This window comes from Pelophylax lessonae, assembly GCF_965119305.1.
Source record: "Pelophylax lessonae genome assembly, chromosome: 2".
Lineage (NCBI taxonomy): Eukaryota > Metazoa > Chordata > Amphibia > Anura > Ranidae > Pelophylax > Pelophylax lessonae.
This window is the reverse complement of record NC_138769.1, coordinates 706,959,540-706,980,187: the sequence shown is the minus strand read 5'-3', so window position 1 is coordinate 706,980,187 and position 20,648 is coordinate 706,959,540. Positions and strand designations below refer to the sequence as shown.

The window sequence follows — 20,648 nt, the reverse complement described above, 5'->3', positions numbered from 1 at the left end:
AAAATGGCAAATTGGGCTCAGTTTGGACATTTTCACTTAGGGGTGTACTCACTTTTGTTGCCAGCGGTGTAGACATTAATGGCTGTGTGTTGGGTTATTTTGAGGGGACAGCAAATTTACACTGTTATACAAGCTGTACACTCACTACTTTAGATTGTAGCAAAGTGTCATTTCTTCAGTGTTTTCACATGAAAGGGTATAATAAAATATTTACAAAAATGTGAGGGGTGTACTCACTTTTGTGAGATACTGTATATAGCTTCATAGCTACTGAAAGATCAAATTTTTAACTTAATTTATCGTTGGCTGCTGGTTGTAATAAAAATAATTATTTTATTTAAAAAAAAAAAAAGCCTAATCATTTTATTTCAATTGTATATTTATATAGCTTTTTAGCTACTGAAAGATCAAATTCTTTTTTTTTTTTACTTCATTTTACTTTATCAAGTTATCAAATTAATCTTTTTACTTACTTTACTTTATAGTTGGCTGCTGGTTTTAATAGAAAGGACTTTTTTTTTTTTTTTAACAAAAGCCTAACCCTAACCAAAAAATTAGTTTTTCCTTCATGGTTCCTCCTTTTGTACTCTCATCAAGATGTTAAATGTTTTAAATAAAACTTTTCATTTTTATTACATAACTCATATTAGATCCAGTAATGTCAATAATTGCGATGGGCTGAACACTCTCCAGTTCGGTTCCCACCACAACTTCCGAACATTGAAAAAGTTCGGACCTGAACCGCGAACCCTATTAAAGTCAATTGGTCCAGAACTTGAAAAATCTAAAGTCCCCATTTTGAAGGCTTGTATGCAAGTTATAAAAAGGCTATGGGGGCCTGGTTACTGTCCTGGTGGACATGTATCAATGCAAAAAGATTGTTTTTTAAAGGAGCAGTGATTTTAAAGATGCTTAAAGAGAAAAAATAAAAATGAAATGTAGCAAGGTTTCCAGGCCTGTGGCCTGATGTGGGTCTGCCATTGTTACTGGTTACCTCTCCAGCCCATGTGAGCTGCGGCCCTGGGTATGTGAATTGACACATTGACAACTCCGGCATGTTTGTTTGGTTGTTTTATTGTAGTTTTAGGGGATGGGAGAAGGGAATGAGTGGGATACTTCTTTGGCTCGACTATGTACGATTCCGGGACTTTTGTAGCAAAATTGCCCGTTAGCGCTGTCTTGATGCCAGCCGACGCTAGCCAACGCTTACTGACGCTTTGAACACACTGTATCTCTGAAAGCTGTGCTGAAACTCCGACTTAAGTCTAGCAGATCCAGGACTGTAGAACCTTGAAGATCTGACACTGCTTGCACTGCAAAGTCACTGACTACTCTCTCCATCCTTGCCCTGGCTTGAGCTAGCTTGCTGTGTATTCCTGTATGGCTGCAACTCTCAACTGATACACTCACACAGTGCATTAACTCTTCAGGGCCCAAACTGCAGGCGCCCCCTTTACCACTTCAGGGTCCTCAACCTAGGTACCCCCTCTATCACTTCAGGGTCCTTTGACTAGGTACCCCCTTTACAGCTAGCTGACTCTTGGATCCTAGAACCTTCTCCGGAGTGGTTCCCACTGACTCTAAGCAGACCCCCAGGGGCAATCCTCAGTACTCACGACCTGTGTAGGCTTTCCTGGGACTGGACCCCTCTCGCTCTCCGCTGGTTCTCGGCACACCAGATCCCCCTCGGTTCAACTCAACACTCTCTGGATTGTCAGGCAGCACCTGAGACATCCGCTTCCTCTGAAAGGAGGAGAGACAGCCGTCAAGAACCATGAGTCATGCCCTCCCTCAAACTTATACCCACTGCCAGAATCATTTGCGGCATAATCTGCCTTCTGGGGTAGTTACAAGCCTGAATGTATCCCTGATTGGGTTTCCTCCACTGCCCTATGAGAAGCCTCTCACAGAGCCAGTGGGGAGACTCCCCTTTCAGCAGACACACCTGGAAACTATGACACCCTACCAAAAGAAATCATGGCCCTGCTGTTAGGCAGACAAGGTCCACTATACATTTACCTAGCACCTACTTGTAGGGTGCTACAGAAAAATTCCTTTAAATATAGTGCCTGGGGGATCCCCTTAGTCTGCCTGTAAAGTGGCACACCGGGTATTTGTAACGTTCATGCGTTTTTGTTTGTGGATGGATTTACAGCTGCAGAATTATTGCACTCAGTAGCCTTGTAGAGAATCTGTTGAACGACATATCCAACTCTCAGGACTTCATCACCGTGTACAGCCTGTTATATACTATATATATATTAATAGATGTTTAATGGAGGGATAGAGTATATGAGGATATATAGATGAGAGACAGGCTATTGTATGGTGAGCACTAGAAGTAGTATTAGGAGAGTTGCAGGTGATGGTAAAGCAGATAGGTTCTGATGTCAAGTATAGTGCAGATGGTAAGAGGACACAGATGGAGTATACTTAGACAGAGTAACCTAGTGCAAGGATAGTTGAAGGTAGTCCCAAGAGCTAACAGTCTATGCAGATGATAGTGAATAGATAGATATAGATAGTCTTTGGTAATTGCAGTAGATGACAGTAGGAGATTGGTTAGCAAGAATCCCCTGCGGGGTACTTATCACTTAGATAGGTTTAGGAATAACAGTGTCCATTGGAGAGTGGTGATCCCGTAGCGAGATACAGATCACCAGCGAGGTTTCCGGCTTCAGTTCAGCAAGGGAGGTATGTCAGCAGCCCTGACTTCTCAGGCGTAGGTGCGATGAACATGTGGGTTTGAACGAGCGATGAGTGAGAGCAAACCGGCGATTGAAATAGCCGCTCATAGCGGCGCTCGGCAATGATGTCATCCGGTCTTAAAGGTGGGACGCAATTAGAAGAGGAGAAATATGGGAACAAGGGTACCAGAGGTACCGGAACATTACAGTACCCCCCCCTTAAGGCCGGCTCCGGAAGGCCTCTAGAACTGTTTTTTCCGGATATTTCGAGTGGAAATTGCGAATCAGTCTAGGGGCATGTATATCGGAGGTATCCAGCCAGGTGTCATCTTGGGGCCCATAATTCTTCCATCGTACAAGATACTGGAGTCTTCTTCTATTGAAACGGGAATCCAAAATTTCTTTTATCTCAAATTCTTCTCCACCTTCCACTTGTACAGGAGGTGGAGGTGAGGTAGTAGGCCTTATTCCTTGGTTAGGAACATGGGGCTTCAGTAGAGACACATGGAAGACAGGATGTATCTTGAGGTCTACTGGCAATGTAAGTTGTACTGCAGCTTTTCCAATAAGCTTCTCTATTGGAAAAGGTCCCAGAAATAGAGGTCCAAGTTTTTTACTAGGGATTTTTAGTCTCAGATTTTTTGTAGAAAGCCAAACAAGATCCCCAATGGCATATTGGGTAAGGGTTTCCTACGGAGGTCGTAGTACTTTTTTTGTTGGCTATGAGCATGAGATATGGTATTGTTGAGTAATCCCAGAGAATCCTTTATCTGGGCAAGATAATCAGATGCCACTGGATTACTTGATGGCAAGATACGTGGAGGAAGGAGTGTGGGATGAGTGTGCTATGAGTAGCGTTGTTATAGGCGAATTCCGCCAGCGGGAGGAGATCGGCCCAATCGTCCTGTAGATACGAAGTATAGCAACGCAGGTACTGTCCAATGCACTGGTTAACTCTCTCTGTCTGTCCGTTGGTCTGAGGGTGGTATGGAGAAGTAAGGTTACGCTCTATTCGCAGTATCTGACATAGAGCTAGCCAAAACTTTGAGATGAATTGTGAACCACGGTCAGACAGCAGTGTTTTTGGAATACCATGTAACTTAAAGACATGTTTCACAAGTAATTCCGCTGTTTGTTTGGATGAAGGTAATTTTCGGATAGGAGTGAAATGTGCCATCTTGGTCAGATGGTCCACTGACACCAAGATGGTGTTGAATCCTTTGGAAGGTGGTAATTCCACTATGAAGTCTAAGGATAGTTGAAGGTAGTCCCAAGAGCTAACAGTCTATGCAGATGATAGTGAATAGATAGATATAGATAGTCTTTGGTAATTGCAGTAGATGACAGTAGGAGATTGGTTAGCAAGAATCCCCTGCGGGGTACTTATCACTTAGATAGGTTTAGGAATAACAGTGTCCATTGGAGAGGGGTGATCCCGTAGCGAGATACGGATCACCAGCGAGGTTTCCGGCTTCAGTTCAGCAAGGGAGGTATGTCAGCAGCTCCGACTTCTCAGGCGTAGGTGCGATGAACATGTGGGTTTGAACGAGCGATGAGTGAGAGCAAACCGGCGATTGAAATAGCCGCTCATAGCGGCGTTCGGCAATGATGTCATCCGGTCTTAAAGGTATATGCGTCCCTTGTTACACAAGGTGGGACGCAATTAGAAGAGGAGAAATATGGGAACAAGGGTACCAGAGGTACCGGAACATTACAGTATTGAACCTGCTGCACCCAAAACTGACATATATCAAGAAAAAAATCTGACATTTAAATTGATTTTCCCTGCAAGCTTTCTTTATTTTGTAAACAATGGCTTGGGGAGCAAGTCTATGTGATAAGGCCACAATTTTGTGCATTTGGAACAAGATTAGAGACTTTTTAGATACATTTTGACGTCTCTTTGGCGGACTTTGGATGGAAATAACAAATTTTTGCACTACCGCGAGCAAGCCTTATGTGAAGAAGCCAAATTATAGTACACTCAGATCCAGATTAACATTTTTTTTTTTTAATAAAGTCTGGTGTTTCTTTTGCAGACTTTGAATAGAAGTAACAGGTGAGGAAAAATTGGTCTTTGGGTGTTGGTTCTCCCTTAACACCGTAACCCTATAGAGATTATCTTGATAAAAACAAGAATTGGCCTTGCTGTAAAAAATGGAAATGATATGCAGAAAAAATTGGTCCTTGGGTGTTAATTGTGCCCATGGGACCTATACCAAAAAAGTACTTCAAGATAAAATCAACACCCACAAAGCTAGGCAGCCTAGACAGTCTTGCAGAGATTCCAGATCCCAAACAAGCAACATCGACATCAGGGGCTTGATAGCTGCTGCTAATCCAGGACTGATTCATTTTGAGAAATGTCAGCCAGTCAACTGAGTCTATGGACAGACGCACTCTTTTATATGTCACAAACCCTCCGGCAGCACTGAATGCCCAGTAACCAAGTGGATCATCCACTGGAAAGCTCTCCATCTCTGTTTTCGCTCCTAGATAATCATCTGCCATATGATGCCGACCCTACCGATGGGATGTTGAAGCTGACAGCCCTGGGTGCCGAGGACTAAAACATTTTTCAAATGCATCACTTGGGCCACCCCCTTCTCCACCACTCCTATCTTGACGAACAGAAGCCTCAAAAATACCTTTTCCATGAGATTGTAACCTGCCAGAGTTGGAAAGGTATTACATAAACTTCTCTTAGTAAGCCAGTCGAATACCTCCTCTACATGCTGTGGCTGGATAACAGGGGCAACATCACTAAACAGAGACAAACGTGCCCTGCCTGAGAACAGACCATGTCCACCTTTGCCTGTGGACACAGACGCTGCTAGCCCCCTCATAGTGGCACGGGAATGTCTGCCTCTCCTTGTTGGCCTCACAGACATGATGGGGGGGGGGGTATTATTACCCAAATTTAATAGATACTAGGAAATGGGTGATTGGATGCACTTTACTTACTGAAATGTGGTTTTTGGCGCACTTTAAATTGACGACTCCTGCCGACAGAAATCGACTAAACTATTTATAAAAAAATAAACAAAAAAAAAAAAAGCAGAAACACCAGTGCCGAAGTAACAAAAACTGCAGTTGACAATTTAAAAAAAAAAGGGGGCAGGCAGGGGATTAAAAAAAAAAGACGAAGCAACCAAAAATATGTATACAGTACTGTATACAGCACTAAATGTAATGTAATGCTATTAAATACTGCACTCACACTACACTATGCTCACACTATACTCACACTACACTATACTCACACTTCACTGACACTACACTATACTCACACTACACTATACTCACACTTCACGGACACTACACTATACTCACACTACACTGACACACTACACTATACTCACGCTACATTGACAAACTACACTCACTCTACACTGACACTACACTATACTATACTCACACTACGCTGACACACTACACTGACACTACACTATACTCACACTACACTGACACACTACACTATACTCACACTTCACTGACACTACACTATACTCACACTACACTGACACTACACTATACTCACACTACACTGACACACTACACTATACTCACACTACATTGACACACTACACTATACTCACACTACATTGACAAACTACACTGACACTACATTCACTCTACACTGACACTACACTATACTATACTCACACTACGCTGACACACTACACTGACACTACACTATACTCACACTACACTGACACACTACACTATACTCACACTTCACTGACACTACACTATACTCACACTACACTGACACACTACATTATACTCACACTTCACTGACACTACACTATACTCACACTACACTGACACTACACTTTACTCACACTACACTGACACACTACACTATACTCACACTACATTGACACACTACACTATACTCACACTACATTGACAAACTACACTGACACTACATTCACTCTACACTGACACTACACTATACTATACTCACACTACGCTGACACACTACACTGACACTACACTATACTCACACTACACTGACACACTACACTATACTCACACTACACTGACACACTACACTATACTCACATTACATTGACAAACTAAACTGACACTACACTCACTCTACACTGACACTCTACACTGACACTACACTATACTATAGTCACACTACGCTGACACACTACACTGACACTACACTGACACTACACTATATTCACACTACACTAAAAAATAAAAGGCTTAAAATTATGAAAAAAAAATGTTTTTTTTTTTTAGTTTCTGTTATAACATTTTGCTAATAAGTCCTTTTTCTTCTTCACTGACATGCACTAAGGAGGTTGCACTGATGGGCACTGATGAGGCTGCACAGATGAGGCGGCACTGATGGGCACTAATAGGCTGCACTGATGGGCACTGATAAGGCTGCACGGATAATCAGGGCACAAATTATCAGTCCCCTGATTATCAGTGTAAAGAATGTACTCACTGCGTCCTGTCAGCTTTGCCGGTTATCCGCTCTCCTTTCCTCACACAGACACAGCATATGAGGAAAGGAATGCTTATAACCAGCAAAGTCTGATTACATGTGACCAGCTCTGATTGGACACTGCTAAACACATGGTAAAGGGCTGCTGTACTTGGCCCCTTACCACCATTTGTGATTAGCTGTGCCCAAAGGTACACAACAGTCACAGAACGTGCCCGATGGGCACCCCAGGGAGTACGGGGGAGGCTTGGTTCTGGAAGGACGTCCATGAACTGGAGAGCTGCACTGTAGCCATCTTTTGGCTAGAGCATGGTAGGGAAGTTGTCGAGTACTTCCATGTAAATGAGGCCTAAAAATCCCTTATAAAAGGATTTCCCTTTACTCTTTGGTTCATAAATGCGGGGATGTTGTGTTGCCAATTACCCATTGGCTCACCCTATCAATTATTTATTAGGATGGATATATTGCAGCAACTATAGAATTTACAAACCGCAGGATTTTCCACATCCTGCTCGCTTTGTAGACCTTGGCCTGACAGTACAGGCTCGCAGCTCTGCAGTAAAATGAACAAGATAATGAAAATAAAATAGAGAGGTTTGTGCCGTTGGAGCATCTGCTGCCGTGCCCAGTACAGGCCTGGCAAGCGGTTAAATGCCATGGCTGGCTCAGAGGTGCATCTGTTTCCCTGGCAGGTGCCATCCTTGGACTTGTGCTGCCAGCGCACTATAAAGGTAGAACATTCAGGGACTGTCCCCAATACACAAAGCTGCAAGAGAATTCCAGATAAGCAGTACATGCAGGTGTACGGATATATATATATATATATATATATATATATATATATATATATATATATAAAACTGAAATACTCCCTGTTCTGTTTTCTGTATTTTTACATACGCAGCTAATTTAAAGGACAACTAAAGTCAAACTGATATACAGCTAAAACAAATATAAAGTACCCTTTGCATAATACTTGTAAAATTGCAAAGTATACATACACCAGTTACTACAAATATTGGCTACACAGCATAAGAAGAGTGCTCAATTTTTAGTAGATTGCTGTCCTTCTGTGTCACTGCCCCGCCTACTGCATGTTTTTTTGGCTGCTACTGAGGACTGGTTATTTCCAACCTGATCTCTCTTTTCCACGCAAGCCCACCAACGTCCCCCCCCCCCCCCCCCCATCTCTTCCCTGCAACTTAGCATACAGAGCAGGCCCTCCCTCTGCAAGCCTTAGGCCAATGCCCCTTAGAGGCAGGCTAATATTCCTCTACACTAGAAGCATCATCCATGAAATTAATAGACTGTTCATATATTGTGCAGACACATCTGAGAGTCCAGTCACTGATTCTTATTATTCGCAGTAAATGGATATTCCCAGTAATGACACACTAAACCCAGTAAAGGGATATTCCTATAAGGACATATTATTCCCAGTAAAGTGATATTCCCAGTAAGAGCATATTAATAACAGTATCGAGATATTCCCAGTAACGTCATATGAATCCCAGTAAAGGAATATTCCCAGTAAGGAGATATTAATCCCAGTTAAGGGATATTCCCAGTATGGGCATATTGATCTCAGTAAAGAACTAAGAACCTATTAATCCCAGTAATGAGATAATCCCTGTAAAAGCATATTAATCCCAGGAAAAGAATATTCCCATTAAGAGCCTATTAATCCAAGTAAAGGGATAATCCATATAGAGGCATATTAGTCACAGTAAAGGAATATTCCCATTATGGGCAAATCAATCCCAGTAAAGGAATATTCCCAGTAAGAGCATATTATTCCCAGTAAAGAGATAATCCTAGTAAGGTCATACTTATCCCAGGAAAGGGATATTTCCCATAAAAGCATATTAATCCCAGTAAAGGGATATATTCCCAGTAAGGGTAAATCAATCCCAGTAAAGGAATATTCCCAGTAAGAGCATAATAATCCTAGTAAAGGGATAATCAGTAAGGGCATATTAATGTAGTGGTACATACACCCCCCCCCCCCCCCCCCCCCCAGGGCCGGTGCTTCCACTAGGCAAACTAGGCAGCCGCCTAGGGCAGGTGAAAAATGGTGTCGCGCTAATCAACATATAAATTAAGCTGACAATAAGGAGCAAACAAGACCCAAGTGTGAAAAGTCCAATCCACATAAATCCCAGATAAAAAAGGGGTGCAAGCAGGAGGGTCCGCCACCAATCAAGATACCAAGTTACTCTTACCAACTTTAGAGACCCTACAGGGTCAAACACGCTCTGAATGTTAATAAACAGGTAGCAAAGGGAAACCAATCACATCCGTTTGTCTCCTCCCAGAACGACCAGACCGGACTCCCAACCGTTCCTTCAGATACTTCCTTGTGGAGGGTGTCAATGACTGTCTTCTGCACAACTGTCAAGTCAGCAATCTTCCCCGTGATTGAATAACCTACTAAACCAGCCGCCTAGGGCACATTGCCACCTAGGGGCGCAGCCAGGAGTCGACACTCTCTCTCCATCATGAATGATTATTGTGAGCTTAGAGGAGAGGTGGCGGTAGGGGAGGAAGAAGGGACAGAGAAAGATGCCAGGTGTCTTGGGCAGTGGCGGAACTATCAGGCCCTGGCTTTCCACCACTGTTGGAGGGGCCCCAAGAGGCAGGAATGGAGCCCACCGGAGTGCTGCCTGCATGATGATCCTCTTCAGCTGGAGCTGAGCGGCCTTAACCCCAGGCAGGAAGTGACTCTCTGCACTGAGTTGGTAGGCAGCCGTTCATTTCCCTGGGTTGATATTAAGCAGGGAGCGGAGAAGAGCTGAACCTGAGCCGGAGCTCAGCAATGGAGGGCGGAACCTTTACTGCAGCAGAAGCGAAGAGGCACCGAGTGGTCTGAGGAGGTTGGTGATGAAGGACATGCGGAGCTCTCTGACTGCTGCTTCTCCCTCCACCAGGAGCCGGTTGGAGCTGTGGTGAGCACTGTGGTCCAGGAGAGGAGCGTCCTGGAATCAGCAGGATCACCGTGAAGGAGGGCAGAGTGGGGGCCACTCTCTTCATACCGCCCAGTTAGTGTCCCCAGAACAGGGGATCGGGGTACCTGGGTGTTACATGGAGCATTCCTGGTATGAAAGGGAATCGGGGTCACCAGGTGTGCCATGGGGAATCAGAGTCACCAGGTGTGATATGGAGGATAGGGGTCACCGGGTGTAACAGGAGTTCGGGGTCACCAGGTGTGTCATGAGGAATTAGGGTCCCTGGGTGTGCCATGGGGGATTGGGGTCCCCAAGTGTGACACGGAGGAACATCAGGGTCCCCAGGTGTGACATGGAGGAACATCAGGGTCCCCAACTGTGACATGGAAAAACATCAGGGCCTGACATAGAGGAACATTGGGGTCACTGAGTATGAAAGCATGACATGGAGGAACACGGGGGTCCCTGGGTGTGACATGGAGGAACATCAGGGTCAGTGGGTATGACAGCATGACATGGAGGAATATTGGGGTCCAAGGGTGTGACATGGAAAAACATCAAAGTCCCTGGGTGTGACACGGAGGGACATTAGGGTCCCCGAGTGTGACATGGAGGAATATGGGGGGGTCACTGGGTATGAAAGCATGACATGGAGGAACCATCGGATCAGGGTCACTGGGTATGACATAGAGGAGTTTTTAACCCCCTCCCTTTTTGGGGGGGGGGGGCACAAGTAGCTGGTCTTGCCTAGGGCGTAAAATAGTCTAGCACGGCCCTGCCCCCCATCCCCTACAGTCCACCCTGGCTTCAATGGTAGGCTGACAGATACCAATGAAGTGAATGAAAAGCGAGGACAGCACTGCAAAGATTTTCCAAAAATCTGACAGAACCATGGTGGCGCCAGGCAAGCCGCACAGTAGGGATCTCTAGGCAGAGGTGTCAAAGGTAAGTAAGAACCATATGGAAAATGTTTGGGGAAAGGAGGGAGGTAGAAAAGGAGCGCAATAAAAGTCTGCTTGTCTTTATATAGAATTATGTGTGCAAAAGATATCATGGAATGTGCTTTAAATAATATAAGTATAACCTGAACCCCACCTTTATATTAGCTTCCTGCGAGCCCCTGCACAGTAGGATGGAACAGAGCAAGAATCCATAGGAATCAATCATTAGGTAGCCTACAAGTCATATCAGTAGACACATTTTCTGATTGGTTGCTACAGATTACTGCAGTTTATAATACTTAACTGGATAAGCCTAAGACCTCTTCCACACCAATGGACTGATTGGGTCCGCTTGTCTGTTTTTCAGGCAGACCCAATTAGACCAAGCATTGTTTTCTAAGGAGCGGTGGATGTCAGCAGACATGTGTCACCCACAGGCATCCGATTCGGTTCACTAAAAACAGACGGATGGGGAACCGTTCCCTATCCATCTGGCGGATGGGATCGGATGACAGTTGGAAGGAAACGGACATGCAGTTTGTTTCCATCTGACCGCCCCATAGAGAACAGCATAGCAGAGCAGACACAGACCTGTCATTTGCCTGCTCACCGGGGATCAGCAGAGAGATCCCCCCTGAGCAGGCAGATCCGCTTGATGTATTCCACACCGTCTGAAAGGGGCTTAATAAGAAAGTTTTCGAGTGTATTTGAACCCAAAAACAAAATGTAAAATGGTATATGGCAGTTTACCAGTCACTGTCAGAAACACACCTCCTGTGCGTAGGTGACAACGTTCACTCGTATGGAGGAGCAGCGTTGTCACACAAGGACAGGACTACAAAACACCTCCCTTTTTCCTCTTCTACATAAGGTTGAGAGGAGTTTTGTGGTCCACAAAGAGACAAAAAGGGAGAAAATAAGATTGAGTTCATTGTGAGGCTTCATGCACACTGGGCATAAAAAACACAGCTTTAGGGGGTTTGATGGTTTGTTTTGTTTATGCCACTAAACGTCCCACCATGATAGCATACATGACTGATTTACCAAAGGCAAATAGACTGTGCACTTTGCAGGTGTAGTTGATCCAGAACTTAGTAAATGAGCAGAAGCTCTGCTGATTTCCAACATCCAATCAGGTGCAAGCAAAAATGCATAGCTACCAACTGCCCTGATTTCGAGGGACTGTCCCTGATTTGGAACAAAGTCCCTCTGTCCCTCTTTCCTCCTCATTCGTCCCTCATTTTGATCTGATCTATTTAGTTATATATAAAATGCACTTTCATCCAATTTCTAAATGGCTGCATTTGTAAATTTTAAAAGCCAATATAAAGGAATAGCAGTGTTAAAAAAAAAAAGCACTTGTGGGTTTACCTAATTCTTTTCTTTTGTATAATACTCCTTTAAGGAGGCATGACAGGGGGTGTGTCCTAATGCTACATACTTTTGCTCATAGGTGTCCCTAGTTCCCATCTCAGAAAGTTGGGAGGTATGAAAATGCTGGGGTTTTTCTTTTCCCTGGTACGTCATTGGGTATTATTTGCAAAGTGAAGCTTTACCTCATTTACTAAACTCTGGAGCAACTGCACATGCAAAGTGAACAGTCTATAGGTCTTTAGTAAATCCACCCTAATGTGTCTATATGTACACATACAGGTCTTAGAGGCAGAAAAATAAAAAACATCACTTGTGCATTAAGGAAGGGAGCGTTTCGGCAGAAAAAAAGCCCAAACGCACTTAAACACGTCTAAATGCGCCTAAAGGCTAGGCGTGTTTACCACTTCAACGTTTATTTATTTCAATGGCCAATCTAAATCTATTCAGACCCTTGGAAGGAATGAACACCCAAACACTAAATGCGCCTAATCACGTTTGCAAAACACGGCTTTGAGCATATTTTTCCACTGTTTTTCTCCTGCAAGACACCAACCTCTGCCCTACTGACCCTGTCCACTGCTCTACTGACCGTGTCCACTGCTCTACTGACCCTGTCCACTACCATACTGACACGGTCCACTGCCCTACTGACCCTGTCCACTGCTCTACTGACCCTGTCCACTGCTCTACTGACCCTGTCCACTGCTCTACTGACCCTGTCCACTGCTCTACTGACTGACACCAACCTCTGCCCTACTGACATGTCCACTGCCCTACTGACCCCCATCCACTGCCCTACTGACACTGCCCTACTGACCCCATCCACTGCTCCACTGACTGACCCCATCCACTGCTCTACTGACTGACACCAACCTCTGCCCTGCTGACATGTCTACTGTTCTACTGACCCTGTACTCTGCCCTACTGACCCAATTCACTGCTCTACTGACTGACACCCACCTCTGCTTTACTCACACCAATCTCTGCCCTACTGACACCAACCTCTGCCCTACTAACATGTCCTCTGCCCTTCTGACCCCATCCACTGTTGTACCGACACTGCCCACTGCAATACTGACAACATCCACTGCTCTACTGACACCAACATCTGCCCTACAAACATGTCCACTGCCCCTACTGACCCCATCCACTGCCCTACTGACCCTGTCCACTGCACTACTGACCCATCTACTGCCCTACTGACACCATCCATGTTTTTTTTTTGTTTACAAAAGTTTTTATTAGAAAGTTTATTAGAAAAAATAAACCATACAGTACAATACTAAAATACAAATAAGTGTAAAACAGATGGGTATAGCAAACATAGAAAGATAATCATGATATACATGCATTACAAAGAAGCCATCTTCAACCATCCATGTTTTAATACATTTTAAAATGTTTGTTTACATTTATTTATAATAGTGTGTCTATCTATCTATCTATCTATCTATCTATCTATCTATCTATCTATCTATCTATCTATCTATCTATCTATCTATCTATCTATCTATCTATCTATCTATCTATCTATCTATCTATCTACACAAGCATTCTTTTTTGACATATGGGGTGCACACCCTAATACACTAGGCGGCACACACCTATGGGAATATCAGTAAAGTTGTGAATAGAAACATAGAAGGTACCTACCTATCAATGCTTGGAATAAGTTGCTTTTGAACATAGAGATGACCTTCTCAATGGCCAGGCGTAGCTGCCTCTCACTTGGGTTCTGTAACTTACTGCAATAATCCTCTAGTAGTGACAACGCTCGCTCAGTATCTGTAAGAAAAGGATCACAGGGGGCACAATTACAACAATTCTTTAGCAGTAATCATTATAGCTGACCTTCATTCTTAAGCTTTGCACAGTTGCACAGGCTCCTCTTCTGTAATGAAATTGCCTACTCGGATTTCACTGCACACTGTGAGCTTCTCACAATGTGCATTAGAACACGCAGCAAGTCAGATAGAGGGAAAAAAAAGGTGAGGTAGATGGCGCTGCCGTGGGTAGACAAATAAATATATGGTATGTGTTGACAAGGACAAAGTAAGTAGGTCCCAAAAAATAATGCACAAACACATATAACGTAAGGAAATATGATAAAGTGCAAATGTGCACTAAATAAATGAACAAATACAGTGGGTACGTAAAGTATTCAGACCCCCTTAAATTTTTCACTCTTTGTTATATTGCAGCCATTTGCTAAAATCATTTAAGTTCATTCTTCTTCCTCATGAATGTACACATAGCACCCCATACTGACAGAAAAACACAGAATTGTTGACATTGTTGCAGATTTATTAAAAAAGAAAAACTGAAATATCACATGGTCCTAAGTATTCAGACCCTTTGCTGTGACACTCATATATTTAACTCAGGTGCTTTCCATTTCTTCTTATCATCCTTGAGATGGTTCTACACCTTCATTTGAGTCCAGCTGTGTTTGATTATACTGATTGGACTTGATTAGGAAAGCCACACACCTGTCTATATAAGACCTTCCAGATCACAATGCATGTTAGAGCAAATGAGAATCATGAGGTCAAAGGAACTGCCTGAAGAGCTCAGAGACAGAATTGTGGCAAGGCACAGATCTGGCCAAGGTTACAAAAGGATTTCTGCTGCACTTAAGGTTCCTAAGAGCACAGTGGCCTCCATAATCCTCAAATGGAAGACGTTTGGGACGACCAGAACCCTTCCTAGAGCTGGCCGTCCGGCCAAACTGAGCTATCGGGGGAGAAGAGCCTTGGTGAGAGAGGTAAAGAAGAACCCAAAGATCACTGTGGCTGAGCTCCAGAGATGCAGTCAGGAGATGGGAGAAAGTTGTAGAAAGTCAAACATCACTGGAGCCCTCCACCAGTCGGGGCTTTATGGCAGAGTGGCCCGACGGAAGCCTCTCCTCAGTGTAAGACACATGAAAGCCCGCATGGAGTTTGCTAAAAAACACCTGGAGGACTCCAAGATGGTGAGAAATAAGATTCTCTGGTCTGATGAGACCAAAATAGAACTTTTTGGCCTTAATTCTAAGCGGTATGTGTGGAGAAAACCAGGCACTGCTCATCACCTGTCCAATACAGTCCCAACAGTGAAGCATGGTGGTGGCAGCATCATGCTGTGGGGGTGTTTTTCAGCTGCAGGGACAGGACGACTGGTTTCAATCGAGGGAAAGATGAATGCGGCCAAGTACAGGGATATCCTGGAAAAAAACCTTCTCCAGAGTGCTCTGGACCTCAGACTGGGCCATAGGTTTACCTTCCAACAAGACAATGACCCTAAGCACACAGCTAAAATAACGAAGGAGTGGCTTCACAACAACTCCGTGACTGTTCTTGAATGGCCCAGCCAGAGCCCTGACTTAAACCCAATTGAGCATCTCTGGAGAGACCTAAAAATGGCTGTCCACCAACGTTTACCATCCAACCTGACTGAACTGGAGAGGATCTGCAAGGAGGAATGGCAGAGGATCCCCAAATCCAGGTGTGAAAGACTTGTTGCATCTTTCCCAAAAAGACTCCTGGCTGTTTTAGATCAAAAGGGGGCTTCTACTAAATACTGAGCAAAGGGTCTGAATACTTAGGACCATGTGATATTTCAGTTTTTCTTTTTTAATAAATCTGCAACAATGTCAACAATTCTGTGTTTTTCTGTCAGTATGGGGTGCTATGTGTACATTCATGAGGAAGAAGAATGAACTTAAATGATTTTAGCAAATGGCTGCAATATAACAAAGAGTGAAAAATTTAAGGGGGTCTGAATACTTTCCGTACCCACTGTATAAATCAATAAAATTTAACCTGTGCTTGTAAAATGCCAAAGTGTCTTCATAAATATCACTTGATTGTTAAAAACGTTTTTAAGTAGTATGGCTCCTCTGGACCCCAGAATGTAGTGCTCAAGAATAGTAAAAGGGAAGAAGAAAGGCTCCAATAGCGTGATAAAGTCTAGAAAATTTTTTATTACCCATCCATCAGGTTCAAAACAAATAAAATCGTATAGCACACTATCCCTGGTGGTCAGCGGTGCGGGCCGCACGTCCTCCTCACGGAATAACGGCTAACTTCCAGCTTGCGTTCCAACTCGGGTAGCGTGATGACGTTATGCGGTCCAAACTGACGCATTTCATCACTTCCGGTGACGTCTTCAGAGAAACTCTGAAGACGTCACCGGAAGTGACGAAACGTGTCAGTTTGGACCGCATAACGTCATCACGCATAACGTCATCAGAGAAACTCTGAAGACGTCACCGGAAGTGACGAAACGCATCAGTTTGGACCGCATAACGTCATCACGCTACCCGAGTTGGAACGCAAGCCGGAAGTTAGCCGTTATTCCGTGAGGAGGACGTGCGGCCCGCACCGCTGACCACCAGGGATAGTGTGCTATATGATTTTATTTGTTTTGAACCCGATGGATGGGTAATAAAATCTTTTGGAGACTTTATCACGCTATTAGAGCCTTTCTTCTTCCCTTTTACTATTCTTGAGCACTACATTCCGGGGTCCAGAGGAGCCATTATCAGCCCGCAGGACCGTGTAAAGGGGAGAGCCACTTAGCCCAGAGGGCAAACAAAGCCTGAAAGGTCTTAGTGTCATATGGCACATAAGACCCACGTTATCTGGTAAGTGACCCATCTTATTCAATTTTAGAACAAGCAATCGAATGTGAAAATCAAGACAGAGCACTTGCACTTTTTGTGAATACTACTTATTGAGGAAATAAATTGCCTGAGCATAATCTCCTTTTATTGATGGACTTTTATATAATAATTTTTCCCTTTACAGATTGTTGATTTTTGATGATATTTATTGGAGTCACAGTCACTCATTTATTTGATCCACTGTCACGTTTTATGGATTTTATATAATTATATCCAATTTCATACTACTTAAAAACGTTTTTAACAATCAAGTGATATTTATGAAGACACTTTGGCATTTTACAAGCACAGGTTAAATTTTATTGGTAATTTTAATTCGTTCATTCAATTAGCAAGCGCTGTATTTTGGCCTTTTTAAAGACCATTCCTGTGGCATATACTCTCTTTTTTTTACAGCAGCTGCTTATTTAGCTATTTAAATAGTTTTAAAATATATTAATAGTGCTTTTATTAATTCTTACACCCACCTTGTCACCCTAAAATTTGGCACAGGGAATATACTTTGTATATATCTTTCTACATAAATAATAATTAATTGGGTGTTTAAAGTGATAGGTGAAAAAGTCCATTTAATTGTTGATGGTGGTCTCCAGCAACTGGAATGGTCCTAGGTGGTCTGTTTCTGGGGGTGCATGTGAAGAATCCCCTCACAATCCAGCCCGCACTAACCAGGGTATAAAGCGTTGTACCCTTACAGGGGGGTCAAAGGGAACCTCTCTCCTGTGGGACCCTCGGTCTCCTAGGTTGGGGATACCTCTCCACAAATATTAACACTCAGTAGAATCCAGGGGACATCGATAGTGGTTTAGATGAAAAGGGGGGGATGCCGGACCCTGTTTATCTGCAGTCTTCTTTTCTCTACATCCGTTCATAGTGCTGAATTCATAAAGCTTGTCTGAAAGATCTGGAGGTGATGAAAAAATCGGCTGGGATGAACATCAGCTTCAGCCATACAAAAAAAAACAGGTACTCAGGGTTCATTCTATTTGAAAGGATCCTTCAAATAGAATGTACCCCCTTTTCTATTGGCGGGGATTGGAGGTATCAGTAGTCCCAGTCCCTCTGCCAATGGCAGGGTTAATTTAATGTATTTTTATATTAATATTAGCAAGAAGCTGGCCCAAGCACAACCATCATTAAGCTATACAAGCAAAAGCTATGTGCTTCTGTAATAAAATACAGACACAACATGCTATCTTGTAGCGCCTGTAAAAAAAAAAAAATAAAAAAAATAATAAATGTTGATATTCCACAATATTATCAAAGGAAAAAATATATATATTTCTGCAAATCATCATCACTAGGAAACACAAATAAATGAAGCTCTTTAATATATTTATAGAGGGGATTGTTCTGCAGTTGATTATAAAGGGAAGCCCTGACTGTTGGAGGCATAAAACCCATATAAACCTTGGAGCGTCTCTAATCCTTTACTGTGCTTTTCACTGCTGTCGTTGAATGCTTTGATTGCTCTGATTCATATCGGAGATTACTAACTGTACCGATCCATGTATTTACTATCTAATGTAGCCTTTCTCAACCTTTCCACTCCAACAGAACCTAAAAATAATTTTCAGATCTTCGAGTACCCAAATTAAATCCAATTCATTAGAGGTCAATGGGGAAAATGCCCTTCATATTGGTGGTCAGAAGAAAGAATGCCACCCTTATAGTGGTGGTGGTCAGAAGGCCATCCTTACAGAAAGCTATGAAGATCATTGTTGTCATTCTGTTGGTTTTGTCAAGTGGTGTTGGCTCCAAGAACTATGCAGGCGCCATTAGATGGGAGGTCCATCAACCACAGCTCAAGGAACCGATAGCAAACTCTGGAGGAAACTTGGTTGGGGATGGTTGATCTACAAAGAAAACCGGGGATGATAGCTACACCCATGTACAAGATAGGGTTGTTATTTACCCAACAAAATTCTAAAGATTATAATACCTGTTCAAAGCAGACAAACAGCGAAATACCCATTTGTTTCCTTCCTTTTCTTAGATCTAGTTTCCACTCTAGACAGAGTAGCAGTCCTTCACACCTTACCCATATTCTGCTTTGCAGCTGTGAGAACATGGACCATCAATTTGAAGTGAACCTTAGATATCAGGTGCCTGACGCTAAAGAGAGCTTGTTTAGTGATGTTTAGCTTGTGGCATGATTCTAGAACCTAGCAACATAGTGAACATCTCTGTCCAGAACTTCTGTACTACAGGAAAAGTCCACCAGATGGAAGAAGGTTCCCAACTGGCCACAGCCACAGAAGCACAGGGGTGAGTAACACCGCACATAAAGGGCGATTCTAACAGGCACCATATACCAGTGTAAGGACTTTGTAATTGGTCTCAATTGCCAGAACATTGAATGAGCATGATACTTTGGGTGGCGCACATGTGGGTCCATTTGCCATCCTCAAGGTCTGAGCCTAGATGAGAAGCCCAGTGTTGAGTACAGGATAGAAGGAGTTGCATGGAGGGGCCTGAACATGCTTTTTCTTCCTCTCATTCTTGTCCTTTCCTTCCTCTATTTGTGGGTTGTGTCCAGGAGTTTGAGGTGCTTTCTTTGCTGTAGTCGCTATTAATTGTTGGTGTCATTTCGAGTGATTTTGAGATAGATTCTACTATTCTCATCTTTATCTTATTGTTCCACCTCATCCATGAATCATCCACCCATTGCTTGGGGGCTCCTTGCCTCTCTCACTCTATCCATATCCTTGCTCCTGTAGTGCTACCTTTGTAGGAGCCCCTGTAATTTAACTGATTCTTCCCCAGAGCTAGTGCAGAGACAGCCAGGCACACAACAACATTTCACTCATTCTGTTTCAATAATCAGTCTAGGGGGTGCCTTTTAGGATTTGTATAGCTGAAGAACTTACATAGTTTGTGAGGTTGAAAAAAGACATCAGTCCATCCAGTTCAAGTTTAAGGTGCCCATCTAATAGTTTTTTGAAACTATCGATGCTCCCTGCTGATACGACTGTTTGCGGAAGAGAATTCCACATCCTTACTGCTCTTATAGTGAAGAACCCCCTACGTATTTTAAGGTTAAACCGCCTTTTCTCTAGTTTTAGTGAGTGGCCACGTGTCTTATTGTATCTCCTTTCTCTGAATAGTTTGTTCCTTATGCTAGGGTCGCCAGTACAGTATTTGTACATTGATATCATATCCCCCCTCAAGCGTCTCTTCTCCAGAGAGAATAAGTTCAGTGCTTGTAGTCTTTCCTCATAGCTGATGTCCTCCATTCCCCTAATTATTTTTGTTGCCCTTCTCTGGACTCTCTCCAGTTCCAGCACATCCTTCCTGAGGAGCGGTGCCCAGAACTGGACAGCATACTCCAGATGTGGCCGGACCAGAGTCTTATAGAGTGGGAGAATAATCTCTTTATTTCTGGAGTGAATCCCCTTTTTTTATACATCCCAGTACTTGGAATAGGATGTAGGGTGACATGGGATACTCCAGGTTCCCTGATTCTTTGCATGAGGACACTTTACTTTTACTAAGTCTACCTGAGTATTTTCTATGTTGGAACAATTACAGAAGGTAGAAACGAGTCACTTTGCAAGAGCTATCCCAGTC

At 43.3% G+C, this 20,648-nt stretch overlaps 1 protein-coding gene across 2 annotated transcripts in view; it reads right to left on the bottom strand.

Moving 5' to 3' along the window:
• Positions 1–20,648, bottom strand: part of DLG2 (discs large MAGUK scaffold protein 2) — a 2,359,657-nt gene that overhangs the window by 2,299,634 nt on the left and 39,375 nt on the right. For both annotated transcript variants that reach the window (XM_082244450.1, XM_082244453.1), the window contains exon 2: positions 14,069–14,200. In XM_082244450.1, the coding sequence (XP_082100576.1) occupies positions 14,069–14,200 (132 nt within the window). The remainder of the gene's footprint in view (positions 1–14,068; positions 14,201–20,648) is intronic.